The sequence below is a fragment of the Sapajus apella genome, unplaced genomic scaffold, assembly GCF_009761245.1.
Source record: "Sapajus apella isolate SASKATOON/1434 unplaced genomic scaffold, GSC_monkey_1.0 scaffold28, whole genome shotgun sequence".
Lineage (NCBI taxonomy): Eukaryota > Metazoa > Chordata > Mammalia > Primates > Cebidae > Sapajus > Sapajus apella.
This window is the reverse complement of record NW_022436968.1, coordinates 12,944,271-12,971,340: the sequence shown is the minus strand read 5'-3', so window position 1 is coordinate 12,971,340 and position 27,070 is coordinate 12,944,271. Positions and strand designations below refer to the sequence as shown.

The following is a 27,070-nucleotide window of genomic DNA, read 5'->3' as shown; positions in this document are numbered from 1 at the left end:
CAAAAAAAAAAAAAAAAAAAAAGTAGTGACATTTTTTACTTACCCTATATAATCTTTTTTTTTTTCATTTTTATTACTCAAAGTTTCATTTTTTATTTAGCTTTCTGACTCTGTGCTTGCGCCTTCAACACTTTCACAATGATTTTCTGCTCCTCAATAAGGAAAGCACGCTTGATCCTGTCACAAACACATTTAGCACACATGGAACCACCATAGGCCCTGCTGACATGTTTCTTTGTTTTGGACAATCTCATAAGAACTTTAGGTCTTACAGCACGAACCTCTCGAAGCCTGCCTGGGCACACGCCACATGCTGATGTTGGTTCTTTCCCAACCTTCTTGGTATAAAGGTAAACAATTCTATTACCAGGGGTCCGGGACAGCCTAGTTTTGTTAGAGGCGGTATTGTAGGAAAGCCTACGTTGTTATGTCAAACGCTGGACCATTCTGAGTGCCTGCACACAACGTCCCCGGAAGAGTATATAATCTTTTTATAATTAGCTGCTATCATTGAACATAAGATTTAACATGACATTTTAGATGTTTGGCTTATCTCAGAAAGTAAGAAGATGTAGCCATACTTGACTCTCATCTCTGCATGATGACAATTACCTGGATTAGAGTCAAGGCTCTCCCATCACCACCATGCCCAGAACACACACATGCAAGATAAAGCACATGGTCATCATTTGCAAAGTTCCCACCATTCATTATTGTATCCCTAAACCCTAAGTTTACTGTCAGTTGTTATTTATTATTAAGCTTACGCTATTGTCTTTTATGGTAGGGCTCCTTTATCCATGTCTGTCACTTTCTAGGCCTCTTCACGTGGTAGTGTCTATAATCCATAATTTTGGTAGTTTTCAATTTATAAGTAAGTTATGTTTCAATGGGGCTGTAGAGGAGAAAAAAAATAATATATTTTCCTCATTCATCAAAAGGGTAGTAGCTGGCCAGAATCAGTGGCTCATGCCTGTAATCCCAGACATGGGAGGCCTTGGGAGGCTGAGGCAAAGGATCACTTGAAGTCAGGAGTTCAGACAAGCCTGGCCAACATATTGAAACCTGTCTCTACTAAAAATACAAAACTTAGCTGGGAGTGGTGGCCTGTGCCTTTAATCTCAGCTGCTCAGGAAGCTGAGGCAGGAGAATTGCTTGAACCTAGGAGGCGGAGGTTGCAGTGAGCCAAGATTGTGCCACTGCACTCCAGCCTGGGCAACAGAGCAGGACTGTATTACAGACACACACACACAAAATCTATTAAAAAAAGGTAGTAGCTGATACTCCATAAGGACAGGCAGATTAACAAGACAAAAGCATAATAAATTTATTTAATCAAAGTTTTACAAGACTTCAGAAATGAAAACCCCAAATTCTGGAGAAAATTGTATATTTTTATGCTGTCTGATGAAAGAATTAGGTAGTTGTAGGGAAACATAATTGGACAAAAAGGGGCATAATTTAATGGTAAAAACTGGGGGGAATTTAGCAAGGCTTGTTTGTTCAGATTCTTTTTGCTTCTAGGTATAGGGTGCAACTTCTCTGGATTGAGGTCATATGACCCTACTTTCAGGCAAGGAGAGTCAGAGAATTTCTTTATGACCATGTTTCAGGGGAACATCAGATTAACGTTGCTTCTGTGGATTTCTTAATTGCTAAGATGCCATGTTTTGGGGCACTGTGTTCTGAGTCCCGACAGGGCTTTCTAATGCCCTTAGAAATAGATCAAACTTCTTAGCTTAGCTAATCAGGCCCTACATGATCTGGTGGCTCTGACTCCTGTGACCTCTCTTCACAAATCTACAGTTGGTTTTAAATGCACTCCTATTTTCTGTCTTTAATGGTCCTTTTTCTCATTCTTAAATAGGCCAAACAGCCTTCAGCCTTTATATTTTTGGTTCACTTTACTGGGATTCCCTTTCTCCAGATGATTAACATGGCTGGTTCCTTTGTTATCTCCCAGCAGTGACAGCGAAAGCCATAGTTCTATTTCCACAAACCCTGATTCCTGTCCCAATTTTGCCACCCACACACATTTGTTATCAAGCAGCTCCTTCTTTCAAATCATGTAAGTTGTTCTGAAATGTCAATGCAACTCAGCCTTCTGTCCTTTCAGGTTTGTCTAACTTCCATGACAAGCTTGTTCAAGAAAAAGCCGACAATTTCTTGGTGGCAGAATTAACTTTAACATTTAATCAGAATCAGATGATAAGGACTGCACACAGAATATACTGGAATCTTAAAACTAGGTCTCACTCTGAAGAGCACACACTATTATTAGATTTTTAAACCCATTTATGCAAGTGCAATGGTACCCATTCACTATGTCAGCTAATATACATATCTCTGATACCACTCATTTCTCCAAAGAAAAATGATTGCTAGTATACTATATGCTAATTAATAAACTATCTGGTCTTGATTGGAGTTACAAATAGTGCTCTTCTGGAGGAGGTTTTTCTTTAGTCTTTTAAATGTTCACTAACTAGTTCTCAAGTGGTAGTTCTTATTAATGTATTTGAAATATGTACCTACCACCCCAAATGTGCTAGGTTAAAATACACACTCACTCCTGAACACACACACTCACACATACCACATTCTCTATTCTGATGTGTCTTCAAGTAAGTTATAGAAAAACGTAACAATTGGGAATCACTCCTGTATAGAACAAATGAGTGAGAAGCTTGCCACTGCTATCCCCACCACTAACAACCATATATACAAGTTCTAAGTGAATTGACATGGGAATAAAAACTTAGTTTACTACTGGGATGGGGACTAACAGTCATTGGTTCACCCCTTTAGTCTTTCCATGAAACTGGTGAGATTTAAAGAAATTGTTTCTGGCACCCTCCATTTAACTTGGAATGTATTTTGTTACAGAAACAAGGTTCATCTTAATTTGACTTGAAATGGATCTATTGGTTGTGCATTTCTGTAACTTTTTGTATTAAGTAGCCATTGCAGTCTTCCCAGAATGACTCTCATAAAACCTAGATTACATTTCTCTGTTTTTTCTCTTCTTGCTCTCTGAATAAATCATTGCACACAGGTGCATGTGGGTAATTTAGAATAGACTGATCATTTCACAGAATAAACTGAAGAGAGGGTTTCATATCAAATACTCCAAGGCAAAATCTTCTAAAATCATCATGAGACATCTCTCTTCTTTCAGGTCTCTTTTGCTTCTCACATGATCAAACAGGTGTTTTTTCTTCTTCTTTTTTTCCCCTAGACACTGCTCAGCTTCTACTGAGTCCTTCCCTTCTTTTCTTCCAAAAGAAAAAGTATTTCTTTTCTTTCACACGTGTAATAATCCTACTGTTTTCTCCATATCCTAGATGCCAGTTGATAACAGACACCTCCAAACCCTGGCTTCCACCATGAACAAATTTATCAAAACAGCAAATGTAGGTCTTTCCTTCTGGAAGATTTGTATACCAGCAGCCTAGAAAAAAAAATTCCTCACATTGTTACTTCTGTGCTTGTAGAAATATAGATTGAGTTCTAAATACCACAAGTTTTTTGGAATAGAAACTTTTTAATTTGGAGATTTCTTGAGTAATGGAAATAGAAAAAATACTCATTAATTTTGGATTTTCTTCAAATATGACCGATGTGGGGTTTCTTATGATGATATTTCATATGTAACAAAAAGGAACAAGCTATTCTGTCTCAACACACACTAATTTATAGTTATTTATGTAAAGAGTATTAAGAACAAATATCTAAAATGATTAAGAGATCACCACAAGCTTTCTAAAATAATTTCGTTTAAAACAATGAAAAATGTGATTCTAACAATCTACCTTTTCAACATATGTAATCTGTCTCCCTACATCCTTTGGGTGATTGTATTTTCTAGAAAAAAAAATCAGAACTAAGAACATTTGTAATTTTGTAATAATATTAGTGCAAGGAATAGTTCAGATGTTGGAATTCCTGGGACATTTCCATAATGTATGGGAAAGGTACTTCAGAATACTTCAAATTAGTGCTGTCCTTGAAAAAATGTCTGCCTTATTCCAAAGTAAGTCCTACAAAGAGAGAACAGGAAGCTATCTAAATATTATGATCTAAGGGACAGTACAAAGTCCTATGCCCTGTATTATCTCTAACTGTCATGGGCTTTCTTGATGCCTGGACTAAAATTGCCATTACGTGAACCTTTCTTCTCAGGTATGAGAAAGTAATCTGCATTCTTCAGAAAAATATTGTTAAAATGCTTACCATTTTATATTGCAAGTTGATGGGGAAGATCACCAAATTAGTAATAACTTGTTACTAGAAGAACTAAGATCCTGGCAGAATGAGAAATTATATGCCGGGGGTGAAGGAAAACCAGATTCAAATTCAGGAACTTTAAATTCTAGTGCTCGCTGTGATGTTGACTTGCCAAGAGATCATGGGCAATGTATTTAATCTTCAGCAGCCACAGTTTCTCCAGTTTTGGAATGGGGTTAGTAGCAGTCGTGCTTCCCAGTTTGAATTTGCCTTGAAAAATTGAAAAGTGCTTTAGGATCAGGAAACTAATAGGGGAAGCAGAGGGAAATTGACTTTGAGTTGGCTAATGCTAATCGTAAATATTGATAATATAGAATGAAGGTGCAAAGGAAAGAAAGAGGATGAAATTTCCAAAGTCATTCTCCCTGCCCCCACAAGACAGGGAGGCCCGTGAGGAGGCTGAGGTAAGTCATGCTTAAACCAAACCTCATTCTTTCCTAGAACTGGCAGTGATCATAGTGCAAGGATAATTTAGGCAAGTGGGAGAATACAGATGAACAATAACAATAAAAATATGTATGGCATGAAGAATTATAGGATCATGGACCCTGGTTACTTGTATTTTCAAATCCAAATTGAAATGGTTATTAGATAAGGAGAAGCTCAAGGACTAATTTATTTGGGGATGTAAATAATTTTTCTTTGCTTTATTTCCCTAGAGCCTTTAAGAGATTGCTTTTAAAGTCTTATGCTATCATGCATGTCAGTATCTGATACAGTTTTATCCATATTTTACTGAAGGAGTAGCAGTGGCACAATGAAAGCTGACCATAAATGCTCAGGGCTTCGTAGCATTAATATTATCGCCTCAGGAACCAAGGAAAGTACGAAATCAGCTTTGACGATTTTGACCTCGGGCCTGCAAGCCTATGATATATAGCCCTCAAAAGGTGCCTTGTCCATAGGAAGACAATTAGTGACTTAAAAAAAAGTCCCAAACTTTCTACCTTAGTTCTGGTACAGGTCTAATGTTTAGGCATAACTAGAAAGATACTGCTGAGATATAATGAAACACATCCCACCTCATTTTCTCAGTTCATCCTGTGTCATTCAGAGGTAAGGGCACAGAAGAGAAAAGTACTTCAGTTGCCTTTCATTTCCCTTTCCTGTCTTCTATCTCAAAAGGAGATTCCAGGGAACATATAAGACAGGGAGAATGCAAAGGTTAGAACACTTTGACTTTGACATGTCAAAAATCCAGTACAATTGGCTTAGGCAAAAGGGAAATTTATTGAAAGATTACTTGGTTACTTACATTATTAAGCGCAAACCAACTTCCAGGAAAGGAAGGAGGCAGCTGAGCCTCAGGAAATAAAGGCTACCTCTTTCCCATTCCCTTTGTTTGCCTGTCTGCTTCAGCCTCCGCGCCAGCTGCTGTCACCAGAAGTAGGAAACACAGTCATCAAGATCAAACAATATCTTACACCATCTACAATGCGAAAACTCTTTAATGATGACTTGGTTCAAGACAGCAAGATCGTGGAAGAAGGACTGTGATTGGCCCAATGGTCAGAGGGCAAGGCGACATAAGAAGCAGGCAGGGCTGATTGTTTTCCCATGTTTAGAGTCATGAGGAGAGTAGTTTCTGAAGGAAGGAGAGTGGGGAAAGTCATTCCTTATAAAAAAGGGAAGGCAGAGAGCACTGCTGAAAAGAACTAAATAGTAGATACCCATCATAAAGAACAAATTAGGAATATCTAGGGGATAATGTTAACCTGCTGAGAAATAAACAAATCCTCTGAAACTTGGAAAACCATAACCCTAATTTTTGCCTACTACAAACTGTGTTCTGGTAATACCACTGGCAAATTTCCAGAGCAGCCAGCCTCCAATTGTAGAAAAAAATTGTGTTCCGAAAATCGACTTGTAAGGAGTTTGGATCTGAGAATACATAGAAGCAATGCTACCAACGGTGTTTCTGCCTTTAGGTCAGTTTATCCTTAATATGCCTAAATTATTATACTAACAGTGCATTTCAATGTCACCAAATATCCATTAGAGAATCTTTCTCAAGAGTCCAGCTTCTGAGTACCGTAAAATACATTTTACCTCCTAGTGGTGATTTCTCTTGCACTGCATCGGTAATGGTTGAGTAACCAGTAAAGCATGAAAGAGAACTCTGCTGGGACCTCCAGGAAGCAGCAGTTTATTTGCCTTCTGTGTTGCTTTCTGATGCAGAGAATATGAAATAAAAGGCTGACAACCTGTGTTCTAGATTAAGTAACTGCTTCTTGCTCTGTGACTTCAGAAAACAGGTGTTGGTTTTCACATCTGTCATATGGTGTTGGTGTGTGTATGTGTGCATTTTTGTGTGTGCTGGGAGCCAGTTGGACTGCCTTTTAAATTAGGGACTGCATTTTAAAGTTCTTTCCACCCTAAAACGTCATGCTTCTGTGCTGAGAAAAACCCTTTCTCATAGCCCCGTTACTGCTGCACTCCTTCAATGTCTGCCGATGTATATGGAGGCTTCTGTAGTAAAACAAGGCGGTGGGGGGTTCTCAGCGCTCTCCTTTTTTGAGGTTCCTGTATTAATAAATGAAGGAATAACAAAACAGGATTGTAAAATTTATGGAATTGTGAATATTTTCATTTGGCAAATTAACACAACAGAAATGATATAATTGAACTACCAATAATCAATTATAATATTCATAAAAATAATGATTTATGGTACAATCTAAAGAAGTCCAGTAATTGGGTGTATATGTGAAGTTTTATGAGAGACACATAAAAAATATTGTCAATAAATATGTCTGTTGTTGTATATATGAACTCACCTGGAGATAACATCAAAGATCTAATTTACAGCCACTTGCATAAAGCCCTAGTCAAAGGGTCCTTCTAGTAACTTTTGTGAGATGCCCTGTTCCCTCGTGTTAGTAAAGTTGTAGACTATTTCTAGTTAGAGGATTAAACCAGAAACAACAGTGCTGCGCATTCTCAATGATCTCATTTTCCCTAATCATGTGATTGGTTATCTTATCAATTCTATTTTTTTCCCATAGTAGTTTCTATCATTTGAGGAAGAAATAAAAGAATAAATACCCAATAAAGATAAATAGACTAGCTGCACAATTAGTTTGGGAAAAAAATTGAAATGATTACAAATCATATGCAGTATGGTAAGTCATAGACATAAGTTCAGAATAACAATTCCTCTCAAATTGTGGGTTTAAATGAAATTCAGTATGGGTTTATGAAACTATATTACTTTTATCAATGTTTTAAAAATTTTGTAATACACAGGTGATTATATTTTTTGTAAATGTGATATATGTATGATGAAAGTAACGTTTTTTCCTCTGTCAAAAGGAGCATTTGAAATTTTAGAAGTAATTATCTTTTTTAAAAATTTTCTTATTTTTGAGGCAGGGTCTTTCTATGTTGTCCAGGCTGGTATGCAGTGGTATGTACTGCAGCCTTGACCTCCTGGGCTCACGTGATCTTCCCACCTCAGCCTCCTGAGTAGCTGGGACTACAGGTGCACACCACCATGCCTGGGTAATTAATTTTCTTGTAGAGTTGGGTTTTTGCCACGTTTCCCAGGCTGGTCTCCAACTCCTGGGCTCAAGCAATCCATCTGCCTTGGTGTCCCGAATTACTGGTATTACAGGTGTGAGCCCCACTTCCTGCCAAGCTATGATCTTAAATTAATTCATTTATAATGTCTAAAGGTTGGGGGAAGATTCTGATTTTGTTACTTAGACCAAAAATCTCAAGTTAGTCATACTTGTGTTGAGAAACTAAGTAAATTAAATACTTTTTTCTACTTTTAGGCTAGTTTATCCTGAATATGCCTAAATTATTATACTAACAGTTCATTTCAATGTCACCAAATATCCATTGGAGAATCTTTCTCAAGAGTCCAGCTACTGAGTACCATGAAATACATTTTACCTCCTAGTGGTGATTTCTTCTGCACTGCATCAGGTAATGGCTGAGTAACCGATAAAGCATGAAAGGGAACTCTGCTGGGACTCCCAGGAAGCAGCAGTTTATTTGCCTTCTGTGTTGCTTTCTGATGCAGAGAATATGAAATAAAAGGCTGACAACCTGTGTTCTAGATTAAGTAACTGCTTCTTGCTCTGTGACTTCAGAAAACAGGTGTTGGTTTTCACATCTGTCATATGGTGTTGGTGTCATTGCTTTTTTCCCCTAAATACATTTGAATAAAATAGAGTAGAAATAACAAAAAGTTATCATTTCAAGCAAAAATTTTGGTTAATATATTCTGTCCTTCATGTAATCTGTATGAAATTGCTACTCCTTATAAAATTTCAGCAATACATTTCTCCTTTGCATAAGTATTCTTCAACAAATTTTGTAAATAGGAAGAATTAAAGAAATGGTATTAGCTTATCTACGGAGTTTGTTAAAACATATGTAAAAAGAAGAGAGACCATGATTTTACATGTGGAAGACATCTAAAACAGACCAACTGTAAGGCAGCAAATCAAAGAAGAAAGTAGGTCAGCTAGCCCCCTGGAGATACAATGAATTGCTATTATTTAAAAGGATGGTCAGAGAGTAAAACTGCCTGTGAAGAAGAATGCTTAAGTGAACAATGGTAAATCTGACAGAAAAGCAGGGTCAGAGCAAAACAGTTGCAAAGCTCAGAGTGTAAACTGCATGTCCTCAGGTCAAGCAGAGGATGAAAAGCAAAACAATCTCCTCATTCAAGAAGCTTTCTGGCGGCCAGCAAGCTGAGTAATGAGAAACAAACTGCAGAGGCCTTCCACAGAGAAAGGAGAAGAAAACAGCCTCAGGATATGGAGGGAATCCAGCAGATTTTGAGACTCTAAACTCATCAGGATTCACACTTTTAATAAAAGAAAATTTTAAGTAACAGGAGAATCACTGAGGGGACCAAAGTACTTAATCAAGTTCATTTACATTACTTACTTGTGAAAGCCATGGACCTGATGGGATTCATTAACTATGTTTGGTGGTCAGAGAGCATTGTATACTGGGGAAAGCACCATTTCTTACTTCCATTTTTAAGGTTTACTGTGCTTTCTCTTGCCACTAAGTGAAATTTGAGAATCATAATTGCTACGCAAGTATAGACTTGTAAATTAAAATAGTATAGGAGACCAAGATGAACAAACTCCAGACCAAAACACTCCAACCCTCTATTTATCATAGAATTATTGTAACCACTCAATGGGTCCATTTTGCCCACTCCCCAGATACAGCTAATTTATCAAGACAGAGGAAGTACAATAAAGAATTTAATTCACATGGAGCCAGCTGAACAGATGACAGGGTATTTATATTATTCAAATCAGTCTCCCTAAATGCAAAATAGAGTTTTTTAAGGATGATTTGGTGGGCAGAGGGTCAGGCAGTAAAAAGTGCTGATTGGTTCAGGTTGGGATAAAACCATAAGGAGTTGAAGCTGTCCTCTTGCACTGAGTCCGTTCCTAGGTGGAGAGGCCACAAGACCAGATGAGTCAGTTTATTGATCTAGGTGGTACCAGCTGATCCATCAAATGCAAGATCTGAAAAATATCTCGAGCACCAAACGTAGGCTTTACAATAGTGATGCTACCCCTAGGAGCAATTGAGAAAGTGTATAACCCTGTGTCCTCTAACTGCATGACTCTTAAACCATAATTTCTAATCTTGTGGTTAATTTGTTAGTCCTGCAAAGGCAGTCTGTTATCCTGCAAAGAAGGGGTTTGTTTTGGGAAAGGACTATTATAATCTTTGTTTCAAAGTCCAACTATAATGTAAGATCCTCTCAAAGTTAGTTTGGCTTATGCTCAAGAATAAACAAGGATGACTTGGAGGTTAGAAGCAAAACGGAATCAGTTAGTTCAGATCTCTTTCACGGTCGTGATTTTCTGATTGTATAATTTTGGCAAATGCAGTTTCAGTATGACGTAAATTGATTGGGCAAAAGTTCCCTCATCTGAAAAAGATTTCACCAGGTTGAAAATCATTCATACTCTGAATAGGGAATAACTTTGTGAAAGTGAGACTGAAGTCAGTTTTTTGTTCAACTAAAATTCGTTGAGCATCTGTGAGGTTCAGGCATTGTTCTAACCTCTGCTGATCAGTCACTGAATAAAACAGTATATTGGCTCTGATTTCACGGTGCAAACATTCAGGGTAGTTGTATTTCTTTTTACTTATAATGAACTATCTGAAAAACAAATTAAGAAAACAATCTCTAACAATAATATAGAAAATAATAAAACACTTAGGAATAAACTTATTCAAGGAAGTACAATATCTGTATGTTGAAAACTATAAGACATTGATAAAAAATTGAAGAAAACACAAATAAATGGAAAGATATGCCATGGCCATGGACTGGAAAAATTAATATTGTTAAAATGTCCATACACAAAGTTATCTATAGATTCAATCAGTCTCTATCAAAATTCCAATGGTAGTTTTTACAGAAATAGAAAATACAATCCTAAAATTTGTTTGGAACCACAACTGACCACAAATAGTCAAAGCAAACTGGAGAAAGAAGGACAAAGTTTGAGGCATTACACTTCCTATTTCAACGTATATTACAAAGCTAAACAAAACAGCATGGTGCTGGCATATAAACAGACACATAGACAAATAGAAGAGAATGAAGAGCCCAGAAATAAACCCATGTATATACAGTTAACTAATATTTGACAAAAGCACCAGGAATGCACAATGGGGAAAGGATAGTCTTGTCAATAAATGATCTTGGGAAAACTGAATATTCACCTGCAAAAGAATGAACCTGAACCCTTATCTTACACGTTGTATAAAAATTACCTCAAAATGGATGAAAGACTCAAGTACAAGGCCTAAAACAGTAAAATCTATAGAAAAATGCAGGGGAAAATTTCTTGACATTGATCTTGGCAATAATTTTTTTGGATTCATCACCAAAAGCAAAGGCAACAAAAACACACATTAAATAAGTGGGATTACATCAAACTAAAAAGCTTCTGCACAGCAAAGGAAAAAATCAACAAAATGAAAAGGCAACCTACAGAATGGAAAAAATATTTTCAAACTGTATGTCTAACAAGGAGTTAACATCTAAAATATATAAGAAACTCACACAACTCAATAGCAAAAATAAATAAATGAATAACCTGATTCAAAAACAAGCAAAGGACCTGAAGAGAAATTTTTTGAGAGAAGACATACAAAACGGACAACAGGTATATGAAAATACACTCAATATCACTAATCATCAGGACAATGCAAATTATGCCTCAAAAAGCTGGAAAAAACATATAGATTATATTTAAAGCAATGATACTGGATCGGATCACATAGGGAGTTAGCGTAAATAGATAACACATCCAATAACCAAGCTTTAGGGATGTTTGACGTGAAGAGGTAAGAACGATTAAAATTATCTAGCAGAAAAGACTGAGAATGAGTAGCCAATGACATAGGTAGGAAAACAGGATTGTTTGGTCATCTTAAAGCTAGTGTTCCGAGAAAGAGAAGTGTTCGATTGTGACGAAGCTGCCAAGATTTTGTATAAAATGGATGTGAAACTGAGCAGTAGATTTTCTTAGATGCATTTTGGAAAATTTAACAAGAACTATCTAAGAACATTTTGGAAATTTTCTTAGATGCACTTTGAAAATTTAACAAGAACTATTTTAATGGAATAATAGGCATAGAAATCTAATTGCGGGGGGTTAACAAAAGATTTCAAAGTGACAATCTAGTACATTATCAGGGGTTTTGCTATGAAAGGGAGAAGAGGCAGGGGGTGGTGTCTGGAGAGGAACATAGAGTCAAAAGAGGGTTTCCTGAAGTGGGAAACCTTAAAACGTGTTCGTGATATTAGAAATATTTTAGCAGAATGGAAGAAATCGGCAATGCAGAAGAGAGTGGCTACAATTTTAGGAGTCCTGCTTTGATAGGGGAAGAGATATTGTAAAAAAAAAAATGCGGGGTGAAAAAAAAACGAGGTTTGAATCTTATGAGATAAGGCAGATATATGGGTTCAGATTCAAATATATTAGTAGATTTGGCCAGGCTGAAGTCATTTCTTTAACGATTGCTCAAATCAGCTGAGTTTGAGGAAAGTATGGGAATGTTGTAGATTTGAGGAGTAAATAGCCTTCTGAGAAAATTTAAGAATGATTTAAAGAGGAAAATAGCATAGATTTTTCAGGAAATGTTGAAGCCCATTTAAAAATTGTGGTCAATTATGTGACATCAGTCAGCATAGTTGTAGACTTTTGTCAGTTGTGCCTCTCCATTGGGTTCAGGTATTTTATAATTATAGAGAGGTGGATTTTTTTTTTTGACAAGGAGTTTCACCTTGTTGCCAAGCTGGAGTGCAGTGGCGTCATCTCGGTTCACTGTGATTCCCCGGTTCAAGCTATTCTCAGAGTAGCTGGGATTGCAGGCGCCTGCCACTGTGCCCTGTTAATTTTTGTATTTTTAGTAGAGACGGGGTTTCACCAAGTTGGCCAGGATGGTCTGGATCTCCTGACCTCGTGATCTGCCCGCCTCAGCCTCCCAAAGTGCTGGGGTTACAGGTGTGAGTCACCGCGCCCAGCCTGAGAGGTGGATTTTTATCACAATTGTAGTCTTGTCTGATGAGTACCATGGAAGAGAGAAGTGTAGAGGTGTGAGAGTCTAGGTAAGGAAGCTTTATCATGAAAGGAGAGGGAATGGAGCATCTTGGTGGAGACTGAAGTCTTCAAGAATGATTTTAGGAGTACTGGTATAAAGAAAGTTAGGGAGTTACTATAATCTCCAGAGAAGATCATATAAGTATGACCATGAGGTTGGTAGATGACTGCATAAAGGAAAGGAAGAGCTGATATAGTCTGAGAGCAGGTGCTTCGGAGAAGCTGAATGTTTCATTGGCAGCAGGGGGAACTCAGTGGCTGTGTTTTAAATCCAACTGAGGGTGTATCACAATGGTGGCCGGGAGGATGGAGGAGATTTCCTATACGCAATTCAACACTATGGATATGTTAGTTTGCTAGGGCTGCCATTACGATGTGCCATAACAACCACAACTTGGTGGTTGAAACAACAGAAGTGTATTGTCTCACAGCTCTGGAGACCAGAAGCCTGAGGCAAGGTGTCCTGAGAGTTTGATTCCTCTGAGGGCTGAAGGAGAGTCTGTTCCATGCCTCTCTCCTAGTGTTTAGTAGCCTCAGATGTTCCTTGGCCTATAGATGGTTTTCTCTGTGTGTTTTCACATCATTTTACTTCTGTACAAAATTGTCTCTGTGTTCAAATTTTTCCCTTTTATAAGGATACAATTGGTACGGGAAGGGGGCAGGGAGGTGCCGAGTACAGAAGGGCGTGTTCCCAGCAAGGGAACACCCTCTGGCCTGTGCCTGGGATCTAAGTGAATACAGGTACTCCTGCTTTCATGCCCAAATGTTGCAGTTTCCAAGACCACTCTGGCCTGCTACGCCCCCAATCTTGTGCCTATAAAACCCCGGAGACCCTAGAGGGGACACACACAAGCAGATGGATGTTGAGAGAAGCAGAGAAGCAAAAGAGCTTATCACCAAGCACCAGAGGACACTGCAGGCCATCAATGATGTGGACACCAAGGGGAATTTGGCTGAGGGTGGTTGAGGGAGTGCCCAGCCACTGAGTGGCCTGACTCCAGAAGACGACCGCCTTCCCACCCCATCCCTCTTCTGCCTCCCCATCCATCTGCTGAGAGCTACTTCCACCACTCACTAAAACCTTGAACTCGGCCAGGCGCGGTGACTTATGCCTGTAATCCCAGCACTTTGGGAGGCCGAGGTGGGTGGAGCACCTGAGGTTGGGAGTTTGAGACCAGCCTGACCATCATGGAGAAACCCCGTCTCTACTAAAAATACAAAATTAGCTGGGCGTGGTGGCACATTCATGTAATCCCAGCTACCTGGGAGGCGGCGGTTGTGGTGGGCGGAGATCTCCCCATTGCACTCCAGCCTGGGCAACAAGAGCGAAACTCCGTCTCAAAACAAAACAAAACAAACAAAACAAAACAAAAAACAAAACACACCCCACAACCTTGAACTCATTCTCCAAGCCTACATGTGATCCGACTTTTTTGGCACACTACGCAAGAACCCCGGCATACAGAAACCCCTCCGTCTTTGCCATAAGACATAGGGCCTAACTGAGCTGATTAACACAGCCACCTGCAGACAGCAAAACTGAAAGACCACACTGTCATACACACCCACTAGGGCTTCAGGAGCTGTAAACACTCAACCCTGGACCCTGTCTGGGGTTGGAGCCCCACGACTTGCTGGTCTGCATGCTCCCCCTAGAGGTTTGAGCAGCCGGACACCTGAAGAAGCAAGCCACATCCCTACTTCATGCCCTTCAGGGGATAAGGAAAAACTCCTCCCATTTCACAATCATTTTGGATTAGAGCCCAATCTAATGACCTCACTTTAACTTTAGGAACTGTTAAGACTCTATGTTCAAATAAAGTCACATTTACAGATACTGAAGGCTATAAATTCAACATCTTTTGGGGGCACACAATTCAATCTATAACAGTGGGCTTTCTTTAAATTCTTCCTATGGTAATACCTTGAAAGGGGAAAATGAACTTGACAGAAACTTTGTTAGTCTTTATTAATTTTTAAAATTTGCAATCTTACAATATGTCATGGTCTGAGCAAAAATTGACTTGTAAATAAAGAAATGACAAATATTGCATAATTCCAATGAAATGTTTTTGCCCATAATTGTAGCCTAGGTTTTAGAATGCTCAAAATCCATCAGTTCTTTTAGATTAAACATTGCCCCCATTCCTGCCATTGTTTAAAATTCAAACATTCCTGCCTTATTTTCCTGGAGATGTCATGGATATGAGAAAAAATATTTATAAAAACTCTTAAACTACAAAATGTCGTAGAGACAGAATGAAAAACAAATTAACAAGGCTTTGCAAGTGATGAGACCTGGTGTGGACCTACCCCTCCCCTTTTTTTATGCAACAGAACACAACTTTATTGACTGGTCTTATTTTAAACTCATAACTACAAAACCTCTGGTGGGCACTTAGTGCTTCCTGACAAGCACACTACATTTCCTTAGTTCATCCTCTCTTCCACTGTCTTAGATATCTATTACACAGTGTATCCTTTCTCTGCAAACCTCCAACACATCGCCCTCTTTCTCACTCTTAGCTAATGAACTTGCTTCCTACTTTGAGAAAACTGAAGCCATGAGAAGAGAACTTTCACAAACTCCCATCACGAGGTCTCCCCATCTACCCCATCTGTTCCCTTTCATAGCCCGCCCTTCTGCCTGCGATTATAGGTGAATGTTTTGTGCTCTTCTCTAATAGCAACTCCTTCAATCGTGCAATATAGCTATCTCCACCTGTATTCTGAAACATTGCTCTAGAAATTCTTCCTTTTGTTTTCTATGTCGTATTTTTCCTCCTCTTTATGGGATCATACCCACCAGCACACAAATATCTTTTCTTTTTCCTAGGTTAAAAAATTCCTCTTCAAATGGAAATGTTTGTTACCTCGATTGTAGTAATGGTGTCACAGATGCTAACATCTGTCAAAACTGATAAAATTGTACACCTTGAATATGTACAGTTTATTGCATTTCAAATATACCTCAATAAAATAGAAAAAAATTCAATTTGATCTCACTTTCTACCAGGTAATACAGTGTTTCTTTGCTCTCCCTTGCAGCAAAACTCCTTGGAATAGTTGGCTACATTCACTGTTTTCATCCTTCTCTTTTTATTCTTTAACCTCCTTCCAACTGGGCTTTCACCCCCTATCACTCCACCAACACTGCTTTCGTCTAGGTCACAAAGAACTTGATTATTGTTAAATCCTAGGGCCTATTTTCATTCACCATATTATTTGGCTTCTCAGCAGGTTTTGACAATCTAAAGTCGTATCACTTGTAAGTATACTCTTTATTCACTTCATTTGCATTTTCCTACACTCCAGGGTTTTTTCCTCTTCATAAAATGCTCCTTGACAGTCTTCTTTTCTATGTCATCCTATTCCCTTTGGACTGGCAATATTGGAGTACTCCAGGGCTTAGCTTTTGAACATGTTTTCTTCTTTTTCTTTTTGTTTTTTTTAATTGTACTTTAGGTTCTGGGGTGCATGTGCAGATCATGCAGGATCGTTGCATAGGAACACAAATGACAATGTGGTTTGCTGCCTCCATCCACTATCACCTATATCTGGCATTTCTCCCCATGTTATTCCTCCTCAACCTCCTCATTTTCTTCTTTACTCACTTCCTTTCTTGGTGATCTTCAACTGTTTAATCGTTTTAAATATTGTCTAAATAATGATGACTTCCATATTAATACCTGAGCCCAGAATTGTCTCCTGAATTTCAGACACGTATAATCATATATTCATTTGAGTATATATTGTAAGTCTCAAATATGTTCAGACACAACATATACAGAGAACAAACATGTTCTCTCCTGAATTTCAAACACATATAATCACGTATTCATTTGTGTATACATTGTAAATCTTAATATGATCAGACTGAACCCAGATATTCTATATAAAACTTTCGGCTGGGCACAGTGGCTCACCTCTGTAATCCCAGCACTTTGGGAGGCCAAGGCAGGCGGATTGCCTGAGCTCAGGAGTTCAAGACTAGCCTGGGCAACACGGTGAAACCCTGTCTCTACTAAAATGCAAAAAATCAACTGGACATGGCGGCATGTGCCCATAGTACCAGCTACTCGGGAGGCTGAGGCAGGAGAATTGCAAGAACCTGGCAGGTGGAGGTTGCAGTGAGCCGAGATTGTGCCTCTGCACTCCAGTCTGGGCAACAGAACGAGACTCCATCTCAAAAAAGACAAAAACAACAAAAAAAACTTTTTTCATCTAAATCTTCCCCATCTTAGTTAATGATGATTCCATTTCTTCAGTTACATTGGCCAAAAAATTTGGTGGTATATACTTGACTCTCTTCTTATAATCTATATCCAGTTTTCCAGCAAATACTATTTATTTTGTCTTCCAAGGTTTTGCAATTATTAATAAAGCTGCTATAAATATCTATGTGCAGGTTTTTGTGTGGACATCAGTTTTCAGTTCATTTGGGTAAATACAAAGCAGTGATTTCTGGATTGTATAGTATGTTTAGCTTTGTAAGAAATTGCCAAACTGTCTCCCAAACTGGCTATACCATTTTTTAATTCCTGTTGCTCCATGTCTTCGCCAGCATTTCTCAGTGTTTCTTCAGGTTTTGTCAGTGTTTTGGATTTCAGCCATTCTCATAGGTGTGCAGTGGTATCTCATGTTTTAATTTGCAGCTCTTAATGAAAGACGATGTTGGACATCTTTTCATATGCTTACTTGCCATCTATCTCCTTGTCTGTTCAGATCATTTTTCATTTTTAATTGGATTGTTTGTTTTCTTACCGTTGAGTTTTAAGAGTCCTTTGTATGTTTTGGATAGTAGCCTTTTTATCAGATGCATCTTTTGCAAACATTTTCTCCCAGTCTATGGCTTCTATTCTCATCCTTTACACTGTTTTTCACAGAGAAGATATTTTAATTTTAATTAAATTAAAATATCTTAATTAAGCATGAAAAATTTAAATTAAAAAATTAAAATATCTTAAGCATTAAAAAACTGCTTACTAGTATTTTTCCTTCGTAGATTATGTCTTTGCTGTTGAATCTAAAAGGCCATCGCCATATCTAAGGCCATCCAGGTTTCCTCCTGTGCTATTTTCTAGGAGTATCATAAATGTGTGTTTTACATTGAGGTCTGGATCAATTTGGGTTTTCTTGTGAAGAGTGTAGCATCTGAACCTAGATTTCTTTTTTTTTTTTTTTTTTGCGTGTGATGTACAATTGTTCCAGTTCCCATTTGCTGGAAAGACTGTCTTTGCTCCATTGTATTCCCTTTTCTTCTTTGTCAAAGATCAGTTGACTGCATTTACATGGGTCAGTCTCTGGACTCTCTATGCTGTTCCATTCTTCTCTTTGTCTGTTTTCTCACCACACACTGTCTTGATTACTGCAGTTTTATAGTAAGTCTTAAACTAAAGTAGTGTCACTTCCCCACCTCCAGAGTTCCCTGCAAGTTGCCTCTTACTTTGGCTGCTAGCCAGATTCTGTCTCCACTGGGCATGTTCCCAAATGATCTCCTTGATGACTCAGAGTCAGTTGAAGTTAGAATATTTGTACTCAATAAAAAGCATACCAGGACTGACATATACAAGTAGAATGCAAATTTATTAATTCAAAAATAAGCCATATCATCTTCAGGTGAAGATAAGGCTAGCCTAGTCAGTGCCTTCTCTCCTTGTAAGCAAGCTGGTATTCTATTGCCCAGCAAGTTTACTATAATTAATAATAATACAGAGTATATTTCAAGAGAGCTAAAAAACAGGATTTTAAACAAATAAATAATTGATAAATATTTGACGTAATGGATATGCTAATAACTCTGATTTAATCATTTAAAAATATACATGTATCAAAATATCATTCTGTACTCCATATTTATATTAAAATTAATAATAAAGTTTATTATTAAAATAATGCATTGTTATATGTTAATTAAAAATAAAATATAACTTTAAAAACTGACATAGAAAACTAGAATGTTAATTTATCAATTCAAAATAAATGACTACTGTCAGGTAAAGACAATATTATTCTAGTCTGAGCCTTCTCTCCTTGTAAGGTAGCCCTGCTGCTATCATAGATTTTCCTTCATTAGCTCAGAATCAGAGCTGGGTGATTGAATTATGTGACCAGGACACACACTGGCATCAGCCTATGGTAGCCTGTGATAACCATTGCTTAAATAGGGATGTACCCTGCCCGGAGGACAGAGCCTTCTAAAATGCCAGCACAGGATGTTCTTTCTGGACATGCTAGAAAAACACAGACAAGATTTGCTTCTCTGGCTGTAAATGTAACCCTTCTTTCATTATTTTACTTTTAGTCCTTTCAGGGCTAACCACTGACTCCTGCTGATCGATGCATTCTTTATTTTAGATATGCTATTGTGTTCAATCAATTGCCGTCAAGTCTTGCAGGCTAGGGAGCCATTCTGTCTCTTTCTAAAGTGAAATTGCCTAAACATTGTTTAGCTCCATTATGTGTAGGCTTAAAAATTTGACTTTATTTCTAAATTCATGGGTAATGCATTAGCTTCAGAAGAAAAATGGGTATTAGAGAGAGGGACACTTGACTATGGAGGGCAAAAGAGGCAATCAGTCTATTAAAGTGGCTCTCATCCTAGGCCAAGCAGTAGAATCCTTGTGACATTTTTAAAAAGAGAGAGAGAAATGATAAAGATGCGGGCTCTTTACATTTTGATAAGCGATATCATATTACTTTCCAATGATATTATTTTAATTCATATTTCTAACATTAATCTGTAATAGCACCTTTTTCCTTACCTTCTTAGTATTTACTGCTAAACCTTTTATACCAGCTTTGCTATTGGGTAACAGCTTTGGTAAAATATATATGTAAAAATATACAAAACACGCTTATGAATATCACATAAACATGTTGTTCCTATTCTTATGGATGATGAAGAGAAAAGTATATTGCACATTTATTCTTCTGCAAAGAAATGATTCCTTAAGTAACGGGGAGTTAAATGATCATGTGTTGATTTGCAGTTTATATTAATTGGCCAGTCATCATATTAGAACAGAGATTAACTGTGCTGTCTACATATAACTTACGTCAAATAAAATAGAAAGGGACACATTTATGATGAGTTCAGGAAATAATATGCTTTTAGTTTTGAAATGAAATCAATATGTCCTTTGATGTCTATGACCCTTGAGTATTAATGCATAGCTGTTCATTATAAATGAATGACAAGAGGATTGAACAATTACAATAAAGATAAAAGCATTTTGAGAAATGTGAAATCTGAGAGATGGTGGGCCTTTACTGAGGGACCTTTCTGTATTACATTATAGATTAAATATTATAGATTAAATTATATTGAGTTATAACATTGTAAATATATGTTATTATACATATTATTATATAAAAATGATTTTCCTAACATTATTTCTGTGATAAGCCTTAGGGGGTCAATACTCAAGGAACCGTTAGAAAGCCATCTTTGTAAGGCCACTGAAATCACTCCTTTGTACATAGCGAGATTTCAGAAAACCAATGCCTGTGAAATCTATTTTGCTAATCGTTTTTGCAATAGGCATCGGGTTTGCTGTTTCCCATAAGCTAATGAGCATATTGATTAATAAATGACTGTCCAAATTACTATCCCTTGAGTTGGAGTTCTTTTCTTATCAGAATTTTCCTAATGCATCATTTGTTTTACTGATCCATAGCATTTCTTCACTGAATTAGCTTCATTATAAGCACACCATCACCTTTTGGCCTATATCCATATATGATTTGTAGTTGTTTCACTCTCATGCTCAGCACACAGTAGGGGCTTTATAATATTTAACACATACTGCTTGTTGACAATGTCTCATCTCTACCGACTAGACCACAATAGTTTTTCCTGTGTTTCCCAGAGTTCAGTCCCAGGTTTGGGAACAACAGAGAGAAAAGCTGTCTCTTTTTAAATGATCTAAATGCTATTTGTAACTTTTTTTATTCTGGGAGTGTTCCTGGGCAAGGTCAAATTCTATTATCTTTTTGACTCCAAATTCTATTAAAAAATAATAACAACAATAACAAAAAGATTGAAAAGTTAAAATCTACCAGCTATGTAAAATCCTCTGATAAGGAAAAAGACGTCATGATACTGAGTCACCATAGTTTTGTCAGATTCTAACTTTCTAAAAAATAAATAACAGTGGGAGATTAGGTCCTGGTGACCCAGGTAAGGAGGCTCCAACAGGAGGCAGGGGCCAAAGTTTGTGTCCCAGCTCAGCCAATAACCACTGTGGGAAATTAATCAAGTCATTTCACCATCTGAAACTGTTTATTCATCTTTAAAGAGATCAGAATTCAAATTCACAATTACTTGCAGATCAGAGACCCCCCTCTGAGATTGTGCTGAAAACTATTGACCTCCTTCCCTGAAAAAGCACAAATAAACTATAAATAGAATTCCAAGAGGGTTAGAGCCTCTTTAAAATCCACCCACAGATTCCCTAGAGGACTTTAAAATGATTTACATGGTCTAAAATATGTAGTTGAAAAAATAAAATGAATCCAATTACATTTACTATTCCTTATGAGAATTAGTTTTAAAATGTGAATTTGGGCCATTATGTCATTTGACATTATAATTACTTTTTTGTAATTTATACTATGCACAATAGAGCTAATTTTTCAATAGTACAGAATATTTCCTTTGTGGATTAATAGCATCCTAGGATCTGCGAGGTTATGAGTTCACCCTGCTACTCAATGCAGGAATCATCTATAACCTGCCTCAGAGATGAAACTATGGCTTCGACTTGAACATACACAATGATGAGAAACTCACTCATTTGTTTATTTCTGGGAAAACATAAAGAATGTGGGAATTTTCTTTTTTATATTGGGCTATAATCTGCCTATACACATAAATGTCAGCCATTAACCCCATTTCTGCTCTTAGAAGCCACGTAGATTAATTTTCTTTTTCCAGTATTTTAGGAATTCAAAGTCAGCCTCTATTGTCCTCTATTAGTTTCTTCTATGCTAAATCTTCCAGTTTCATCTATAATTACTCCAGAAAAGTGATGTCATAAAACTACTTGTAATCCCAATTCCCCTCTGAATTGGTCCTCTCAAAATGCAGATGATAACTAGGCAGCATGTTGCAGGAAAAGAATGACCAACACATGGTTAGAGAGCAGTTCCCTTTCTTATATGGCCAACTTTGCCACTAGGAATACCACCAACACTGCCAGGAGCTCTGTGCCTAGAAACTGGTAGCTCTTATCAGGTCAAGTGAAATTGTGGTCACTTAAAATCCCTAACCATAGTTAACTAAGGTTGCCCTCATACTCTATTTTTTTTAAGAACTAAATTAACCTTTCCAAAAACAAAAATTCTGTTGAATTCCACCTTAATTGCTTAGGCCATCATTCCAGCACTTGGAAACCTTTACTCTCTGCCACTCATGCCATCTTTTCTTCCAAATTTTGTGTCATCTACAAATATAATGAGCCTCCTGTCTTTTGCTTCAAATTAATTGATTAAAAATATTGACCTGTGGTTTGCCAAATATAAACCTCCGTCTATGGATTCAGTATTCAAAATTCTTCACTCAGCTACTTTACAACTTCATTGAATCCACATTTAACCATTTGATCTACAGAATGGAGAAGAGAATAGTATTATAGTCTGCTTGGGATCAACATTTCTTTCTTTTCCTTTTCTTCTTTTATTGTCTACTTTCTTTTCTTCATTCCTGCACATTTTTATATGGCATAACCTTGTCTTCTACATGGTTCCTTTTCCTGTGTGCTCATTTTGCTTTGAGGAAGAGAACTCCATGGTGTTTTTTGGGATTCCTTGGCCTTCTGCTCATATGCAGCCCTGGCTGAGTCTGTGCTTGCTACTGGGGCTGTTTGCCACGTGCCAAGCCTCAAACCCTGTGCAGAGGAGGGATTTCCCTGATGCTCATTAGCATCTGGCAGAGGAGGAAGCTCTGAGAATTTCAACAACACCCCCAGGCCAATTCATTTTCTTCCACCTCTAGAATTACATCAAATGTAACCCTCCTCAAAAATCAAATGGGGGTTTAAAGAAAATTAAAACACAAATTATACATGTGTTTTGGGATGCAGGAGAGGTGTAGGGAGAAAGAAATCTATACATAGCCCTCAGCAGACTTCTCACTTTAATCTCAGCATTATTGCATCCATAATCAGGTGAATATTGATGACAGAAAAAGAGAAAGATTACCTTGAAGACTACTTCAAAGCACAAATTAAACAATTGTTCATTATCCAATTGAAAGATGGCATTAGAGTAAACTACTTTGGGAATCAAAGCATTTGTGGTAGATATTATACTGAATGGCTCTGTGGTAACATGTCACTAGCTCCTGCCTCATCAAAATGTTTCACCTGGAAATAATAATGTCACAATTCCATAGAGCTAAGGAAGACTTTCTAACACTTGTCCAAGTGAGTGATTTTACTTTTAAAAAGGTTTGGTTTTTTCATATAACTTTGTGACCGTTATTATTATAAAATAAATTAAATGTGGATCAGGGTAAACAAGCAGACCTATTCTCAAGTGTGGAAAGTGGGTGATTAATGGATTAATGAGTTAGACATCTTAATTACTCATTTTTTTTCCCTTTACATTTGATCTTCTCATTTAGACAAATCAATGTGGACATTAGATCATTACCTCTTATTTAAAGAACATTATCTTAAACACAGCTTTATTACTCTGTAGTCACCTTGTGGATGAAAAAGATGAGCTCTAGAGCCATTAGAACATGTGCAAACCTGGCGAGATATAGTCAAGCTCAGCTCAGGAAGAAGAGTGGCAGGTGGCTGAATAATTACTGTGCCTTAATATTTCAGAGGGAACCCCAAGACCTCGGTGCCAGGTTAATTAGTAGTCAAAACCTGTGATAAATCCTAGAGAATGATAGAAAGTTTGGGTATGCAGCCAAAAAGCTAAAGGTGAAAATGAATCAGTGTCTCTTAATAATGGAACTTTATGACTTACTCATTCATACCCTCATTAATTCATTCAGTATATACTGAGGGACTCTGATTCGTCAGAACTTCTCTTAGCATCACAATACCTTTATAACCTTGTACAAATCAGATATCTTCTCCAAGTCTAAATTTTACTATCCAGGTGTTTACCACAGGGAATACTGAGGTTTAGTGACTCATGCATGTAAGACTCCAGCAGAGTGACTGGTTGGACACTCAATAAACACTCTTCCCTTTCCCTGAGCACTGAGACCTCTTTTTCAAATAATTTATGATGGTATGAAATGAATTCCATGTCTTAGTAAAAAATTTCTCCCTACAGTCTTAGGTCAAGAAGAATTGTGAGTAATCTGTGTTTGCAGATGAAATTAAGGTATTTAAATATTATTACAACTGATAAAATATTTTTGCAAGATAATCCATAAAGCCCAAGGATGTCACTCTTTGCCAAATAGCACTCTGAGGCTTGCTGACAGCAGTACATGCGAACTTACACATTTCTTGAGACTCTTTGCTTTATAGCAAGCATGAGTAATGACTTCCTTTCATTTATCAATTCTTACTGGAGTGTTTTTTAGAAATACTTTAAAAATCTTATAAACCAATTTTATAAAATACAAAAAAATGGTCCAGGCACAGTGGCTCATGCCTGTAATCCCAGCACTTTGAGAGGCTGAGGCGGGCAGATTACCTGAGGTCAGGAGTTCGAGACCAGCCTGACCAACATGGAGAAACCCCGTCTCTACTAAAAAATACAAAATTATCCAGGTGTGGTGGCGCATGCCTATAATTCCAACTACTTGGGAGGCTAAGGCAGGAGAATTGCTTGAACTTGGTAGGTGGAGATTGCGGTGTGAGGAGATTGTGCCATTGCACTCTAGCCTTGGTGACAAGGGCAAAACTATGTCTCAAAAAAAAAAGTGTAAAATTTCCCCCACCCACCCCATTAACCATCACTATATGCATAAAGTTTCAGCTAGTCTGATGTCTTAACAGAATAAACTCGAGGGAAATGAAAGATAATTTTGTAGATTGAGTGTGGTTGTAGTAATTGTCTTCTGATTTATACTCTAAATTTTAAATCATTTTGAAAAACATCTAAAGATGGATTATTGTGGAACTGCCAAAGGCATATGCCAAATTGTTACTTCATTGATTCAATCAATCATTTAGACAATAAATATTAATGAGTACCTACTGTTTGCTAGGCACTGTGCCTGGGACTCTAAAATGAACTTATGTATTTTAAACATCAAGGAGTTTTCTCAAATTAGAAAGATATGTAAACAAATACAGTTCTATAAGGTAACTGACAATAGATGTTCCAAGAGCAGGGGGGAACATGAGAAAGTCTACGAACATGGAGAATTGGAGTACCCCTCAGAGAGGAGGCAAGCTGATACCAGAAGGATGAGTGGGAGATTATCAGGTATGTGTGTAGGATGAAGATGTCTGGCAGTGAGAACAGGTCAAGAAAAGTATGGAAGCCTGAGGGAGCATGGAGTAGCCGGGGGAAGAGTAGGTTAGTGTTGTTAAGTGTAAATTACCCTGAAGGCAGGAAAGGCTGGTGAGAAATGGTAGAGAGTCCATATCATAAAAGCCTTGTGTAGTATGTTTTCCCACCGTGTAGGCTGAAGAATTTTGAATAGAGAAGTTTCATAATCACAATGGTATGTTTAGTTACTGAAAGAAGATTCACAATATTGTGATTGTTTATAAGTTACAGAAATGGCACACATGTCCTTTTGTTCCTAGGAGTTTCAATAGTTCTCATTGTAATAGAATTGAGGGATGCCAAAAGCAATATTTGAACTAAGTGATACATGCGAATTATAATAAGAACCTGTGAGCAGATTTTTAGTTAACAGGTTTTTAATAGGCTGTGATGTAATCCCTAATGGAGAAGCTTTAATTATAAAAGATAGCCCGCCTTTAATGGAAATTCAGCTGGGTGTGTTTTTATTGCTCAGTGAATTAAAAGGTTTATATAGCACTACATTGTCAAGATTCTTGGAGAAAAACACATAAACATCAAATGAAAACTTTCCACTCTTTTCTTTATCTCTTGCAGCACAGTAATCTTCCAGAAATGAAAATCATTTAAATTTTGCATAATTTTTATAATTTCAGGGGCTAAGCATCTGAAAGGCCAGAATGAATCAGCATTCCCTGAAGAAGAGGAAGGCACCAATGAAAGAGAGGAGCAGCGGGACCATTAATTAGTGGTCTGCAGCAAGAAGGCTTCTTGGAAATAACTGAACTAGTAACTTTTCTGAGTATACTATGGAATTCCACTGCTTGACTTCCAGAAGCATCCTCCATCTCTGCACCCCACACTCATACAGTAGCTATGCACCTTCCGGAAGTCTCCTTGACTGAACTTTAGAACTAAGTACACGTTGTTCCACATCACTTACCGTTAAAGAATAAGCATTCATTTTACAGTGATTCTTCTTCTTACCTATGTAGAGATTTGCAGACATGTGACTGTTCTAACTTTAATACTGCCAGAGCTTAATCCTTGATGTCCTAATGATAAGGTTTGCATTCTAACAGCACATGTAAATAACATCACTTAAAGAGTAAAAAATAAATATTAAATACATTTAGATATGAGTGTGTGTGTGCATGTGTACGTGTGTGGGTTTAACTTAAAGAGAATTCTCGAATAAAATTTTTAGCTTAAGATTTACATTTGTCATATTTCTGTATCCAGAATAGAACAGTGTTCATTTTAAAATGATGAATAAATACCAGTTTTCTTGATTCAATACACAACAATATTAGATACTAAACATCTTTTTCCCACCAATGATGCATTAATGGTTGATTATAAAACTACAGAATTCTCTTTATTTTCTAAGTTGTGAGGTGTATATTTTCCAGCATTTTCTCTAGTTATTAAGAAGGAAAAATGATAAATCTAAAAAACTATTCCAAATCTTCTTACCTTCTTTTTTATCTATTACTTGAAATTTGGGCCATCTATCTCCTATTGCATTTGACAAATAATTAGCAGTTTATAAATCTTCCATATTATAAAGAAGAAATTCCATTACATCCAATCATGCATATAGATGTTTATTCATTAATTCAATAAATATCTTTTATGAGCTTATACGTAAGAGGATACTCTGCTGGGAATTATAAAAATAAGAGAAAGATACTTTTACCCCTATAGAACTGGCAAAAGAGATAAATCAT

At 37.2% G+C, this 27,070-nt stretch overlaps 1 protein-coding gene and 1 pseudogene across 1 annotated transcript in view; one reads left to right on the top strand and one right to left on the bottom strand.

The window, feature by feature from the left end:
* Positions 1-26,550, top strand: part of PPP1R1C (protein phosphatase 1 regulatory inhibitor subunit 1C) — a 139,966-nt gene extending 113,416 nt beyond the window's left edge. Inside the window, exon 5 of the mRNA XM_032292757.1 lies at positions 25,997-26,550. Coding sequence (XP_032148648.1) covers positions 25,997-26,085 — 89 coding nt within the window. The 3' untranslated portion in view covers positions 26,086-26,550. The remainder of the gene's footprint in view (positions 1-25,996) is intronic.
* LOC116561079 lies at positions 55-446 on the bottom strand (annotated as a pseudogene).
* Positions 26,551-27,070: the final 520 nt, after the last annotated feature.